The 5,198-nt window shown below is 45.8% G+C and overlaps 1 protein-coding gene across 1 annotated transcript; it reads left to right on the forward strand.

Moving 5' to 3' along the window:
- The first annotated feature begins 95 nt into the window (after positions 1–95).
- Positions 96–5,059, forward strand: NRAS (NRAS proto-oncogene, GTPase). Its single transcript, XM_080568782.1, has 5 exons — positions 96–355; positions 1,382–1,560; positions 2,021–2,180; positions 3,716–3,839; positions 4,495–5,059. Exons 1-4 carry the CDS (start codon positions 245–247, stop codon positions 3,833–3,835), a joined length of 570 nt encoding a protein of 189 aa, XP_080424908.1. The 5' UTR covers positions 96–244; the 3' UTR covers positions 3,836–3,839; positions 4,495–5,059.
- Positions 5,060–5,198: the final 139 nt, after the last annotated feature.

Below are 5,198 nucleotides of genomic sequence, written 5' to 3' on the forward strand. Positions count from 1 at the left end.
CGCGCCTCCCCCCCCGCCCCCCCCCCCCCCCGGGCTGCCCGCGGGGTCACGTGGCGGGGGGGGGGGGCAGCGGCCGCTCTTCCGGCGCCGGCTGCTGACGGCGCGGCGGGGCCGGAAGGCGGAAGCCTCGCGGGGGGGGGGGGTGCTCCGCGGCCGCCGTGGGGCCTGGGGCGGCGGGCGGGCGGGCGGGGCGGGGACGGCTGCGCTGCGCTGCGCCGCTCCCCGCGCGGCCGCCGGGAGGGCGATGACCGAGTACAAGCTGGTGGTGGTGGGAGCCGGCGGCGTCGGCAAGAGCGCGCTGACCATCCAGCTCATCCAGAACCACTTCGTGGACGAGTACGACCCCACCATCGAGGTGAGGGGAGGGGGGGGGGGGCGAAGCGCGGGGAGCCGCGCGGGTGCTGGGAAGGGAGGGGACCGGGGGGGTCTGGGGGCGGCTGCGTGGGGGGTGCAGCCGCTAGGGAGGGGCGGCGGGGGGGCGGGGGGAAGGTTTGGGGGGGGCAAACGGAAGGCGCTTGGCTGGAGAAAATGCAATTAAGCAAGCCGGTGAGAAGCGCGATTCCAAACCAAAAAACAAAAGTGAGAGGGAAACCAGGGGCGGGTCACGTCCTGCGAATTTGTGTGAGACTTCTTTGTATCGGAGAGCGGGTGGAAATCCGGTTCTTCCTTCTTCCCCCCCCCCCCTTCAAACCTTCGCTGTAGCTCTTGGTGTATATATGCTTTAAATGTATCCACTTTAACAAGACTGGCGATTTTTGTGACATAGTATCTGAACGCCATTCAAGAATGATATTAAAAAAAACGAACCTTTGAGAGTTTTGAACAGGTGGTATGAAATCTGCATCCGTTTGTCCTTGGTCAAACAATGTACGTACGTAAGGAATAAGGAGCCTAGATGCTGCTGTGGACGTTTTGCTTAAAAAGCCAAATGTGAGATCAAAATGTGAGATCAGTGTGCACGTGGTGAGGAATCCTGGAATAGCCCTTTGTCTCTTCTATTTATCGCTTTGTAAAGCAGAACGTAGGCAGCCAACAGTGGCAATGAAAAAGTCACCACTGACCTACATGGATTGTAGATGCTGACCGCAATGTTGTATCGAGAGTATTACCACTCTTTTCTTCTGTGCTCAAAATAAGGAATTTCTTAGGGAGAATATGACTTTTCTTTTTTGTTAGAAAGGTGGGAAGATTAAGATAACGTGCTGTGCGTCATATATACTGGTGTTTTTCCACTGTGTGTATGTGTATAAATAAAAAAGCTCTTCTGAATTATATGCATATTATTTTTTTTTAATTTATTTTTGCTCCTAATGCTGTCTGGTATGGAAAGTGGTAGTGCTATGTGTTTTTATAATCTATAATTTGCTTGTGTTTTCTGCAGGACTCATACAGAAAGCAGGTTGTTATTGATGGAGAGACATGCTTGTTAGATATTCTGGATACTGCAGGACAGGAAGAATATAGTGCTATGCGTGATCAGTACATGAGAACTGGGGAAGGATTCCTCTGCGTGTTTGCCATTAACAACAGTAAATCATTTGCTGATATTAACCTTTACAGGTATGATCTGGGTCTCTGCCACAAGGAGAAAAGATTGGAAAATGCTTCGAGTATTTTTGTCATTAGACCTAGTAAAGACTAAACAATAGAAAAATACTAATTCTGCCTTCTTTCAGAAAGTTTATTTTAAGCTTATCTGCATTCTGTGTCTATATATTATTAGTCAATGAGTGGGGCAGCTATCTTGGTTGTGTTTAATCAGCTGACGTTCAGAACATACAAAATCTTCTGGGTAAGAAGAAATGGGTAAGAAGGCAAAAGCACGTTAGAGCAGAATTATACAAGGACTAGAGGATGGATTATAGGAAGTTGTTAAAAGTACTGCTGTAGGTTAGAACCCCTGACATCCTATCTAGCTTCAGTATATATTGTTGTAGCACAACATTGTTTGGATACTGAAGTATAACACCATTTATGTGTAGAAAATTGTTCATAATTTTATTTTATTTTATTTTCTAAGAGAGCAAATCAAGAGAGTGAAAGATTCAGATGATGTGCCAATGGTTCTGGTTGGGAATAAGTGTGATTTGCCCACAAGAACAGTAGACACAAAACAGGCCCAAGAATTAGCAAAAAGCTATGGAATCCCCTTTATAGAGACATCTGCTAAAACAAGACAGGTAAGATGCTTCTATTCTTGGTCAGACTTCTACTTGTACGCTAACTGAAGAATGGTCTAACTCTTTCACTTGTACTTTTATCTACGGAAGTATGTACCTTAAAATCAATTTGATTCTGGATAGGCTGGACCGATGGGCTGAGGCCAACTGTATGAAGTTCAACAAGGCCAAGTGCCGGGTCCTGCACCTGGGGCGCAACAACCCCAAGCAGAGCTACAGGCTGGGAGATGAGTGGCTGGAAAGCTGCCTGGCCGAGAAGGACCTGGGAGTATTGGTGGATAGTCGGCTGAATATGAGCCAGCAGTGTGCCCAGGTGGCCAAGAAGGCCAACAGCATCCTGGCCTGCATAAGAAGCAGTGTGGCCAGTAGGTCTAGGGAGGTGATTGTCCCCCTGTACTCGGCTCTGGTGAGGCCGCACCTTGAGTACTGTGTTCAGTTTTGGGCCCCTCGCTACAAGAAGGATGTGGAGGTGCCCAAGAGAGTCCAGAGAAGGGCAACCAAGCTGATGAGGGGTCTGGAGAACAAGTTTTACGAGGAGCGGCTGAGGGAGCTGGGGTTGTTTAGCCTGGAGAAAAAGAGGCTCAGGGGCAACCTTATCGCACTCTACAGGTACCTTAAAGGAGGCTGTAGCGAGGTGGGGGTTGGTCTGTTCTCCTGCGTGCCTGGTGACAGGACGAGGGGGAATGGGCGAAAGTTGCACCAGGGGAGTTTTAGGTTGGATGTTAGGAAGAACTTCTTTACTGAAAGGGTTGTTAGGCATTGGAACGGGCTGCCCAGGGAGGTGGTTGAGTCACCATCCCTGGAGGTCTTCAAAAGATGTTCAGATATAGAGCTTAGTGATACGGTTTAGTGGAGGGCTTGTTAGTGTTAGTCAGAGGTTGGACTCGGTGATCTTGGAGGTACCTTCCAACCTAGATGATTCTGTGATTCTGTGTAATTTGCAAATTTCAGTTTTTGGTTTCATTACTGACTCTTACTTTGAAAGAGTTCTGTTTTTATCTCAGTGGGTGATGTTAATGAGAAGAGAGCTCATCTGCTCTAGCTGAGAAGTGCTTAGATTGTTCAGGTAGTCATCCCAGGGCTGTCTGGTTTTCTTATCTTAATGAAGGCCAATTATAAGGTTATTTTACAGAAAGAATCTCTCGCGTTGGTTTAATGCATTTCTTCGGAGTTACATTGAATCTGCAGCTCTTTCTCCATTAAATAGTAGCCAGAAATTCTAAGAATTTTAAAATGGGGGTGATTAGGCAAGAAGTAGCTTGTTGCATGCATGGGACCTCTCTATGGTTACAATTTGCCTTGTTTCTTTTAACGGCTGTTACTTTGGGTGTTTGCCTCAGAGGAAGAGTTAAGAATGCAACTGAAGCGTTTTAGGTAACTGGTTCCCTCCTCTAATGAACTGTGGGATAAGCTGGCAACTACTATTCCTGTAGAAGTATGTGTTTCAAATATGTCAAGGGATCCTGTGGTGGAAAGAACAGTGATCTCAAAAGATTCAAGAAAAAAGTACTTTACCTGGATCGTTTGCATTTCAGGGTGTTGAAGACGCTTTTTACACGCTGGTGAGAGAGATCCGGCAGTACCGGATGAAAAAGCTCAACAGCAGTGAAGATGGGAATCAAGGCTGCATGGGATTGTCCTGCATTGTGATGTGATAAGGTGAGCTGTACTTTAAGTTCTTCTTAAGGCTTCTTGTCTGTATGTCTTTCAGTTGTTGATAAGCACAGCTTAGAAATAATAGCTGCTATAGTTTTTTTTTTTTTCCCTTATTATACAGCCCATTGATACCCAGAGATTTTGATCCTACAGTTAATTACTTTTTTTTTTTTTTTTGGTCAATAGATAGCAAAACTTAAGGAAAATTCTTTTCGTAGCAACCTTTTGGCTGCAGCCTGTAGATTTCCACTGAAATGATAATAGTGTGATTTTTCTATATCACACTTGTCAGTCTCCTTCCTTTGGGAAACATTTGTTGTTTTTCTATGACTATTTGGAGAATGTATAATTTCTGTCTTGTGCACAAGTAACACCTGAACTAGAAAGGGGAACGTGCAATTCTGTAGTCACCGTTTGCTGCTGATTGATTGATTTCTGCAGAATTTATCTTGAGCTATGTTCCTCTGCAATATGTAATGCAAGTAATGAGATGTAGGAGTGCCCCAGCTGAGTGAGATTCTTTACAATGGTTGCCTAAAAGATGTTGCTCATCACTGTAAAAACAGGGAGACCAGTCCAGGACTTGTACTGCATTGTTGCACTGCGCATCTACCACAAATTTGTAAAGTGGCTAATTAGAGGTGCCTTTCTGTTCCAGATGCCAGGAGTACATGGTTCAGATGTAGCTGCTGGACGAGTCTCGATGCTACTGTATTGCGTCTCATGCTGATGCCCTGCAGTATTTTGGTGCCAGTGACCAGAATCTTGGTACCGGTTAATTAGCACAGGGTCCTTTTCTGTGCTCCATCTGAAGAAAACATCTCTGGTGTCTACCTCCTTGCTCAGCTAACAGAGCAGTCACATCTCTTGGTGTACTGGGATTCTTTTCTCACTGTGTTGCCTGGGCTTGTTCAAGAAGAAAACCAGTCACAAGAAAAGTGAATTACAGAGACTAAATGCTGTGAAAAAGATCTCACTTTACCTCTAGAGTAAAAGCTAGAAGTAGTGTTTGTTCCCTTTGTATCGGATACAGATTTGCAGTGTTGTCAGAGGAGTGGCAGAAATGGTTTTGCCACCTTTAAAGCTCCTGTCACTTACCAGATTGGTATCTGCTGTCTGTGCACCCACACAGCATATTTGCCACATCTGCATTGTACCAGGAGTACCACTTAACTGGTCAACTGATCTTTTATTTTTCTGTAATAAAAAGGAGATACCTTTGCTAATTTAAGTGCCTGTTTGCTGAGAAGATCTGGAGTTGTAACCTGTTCCCTTGGGCTGAGGAAAGACACAAGGACTGGAATATCTTGGGAGCTTGTTGTCTTAAGTAGGCAAGTCTTGTGTGGAGGATCTGTTTGCATG

This window comes from Anser brachyrhynchus, assembly GCF_964034855.1.
Source record: "Anser brachyrhynchus genome assembly, chromosome: 27".
In the NCBI taxonomy this organism is placed as follows: Eukaryota; Metazoa; Chordata; class Aves; order Anseriformes; family Anatidae; genus Anser; species Anser brachyrhynchus.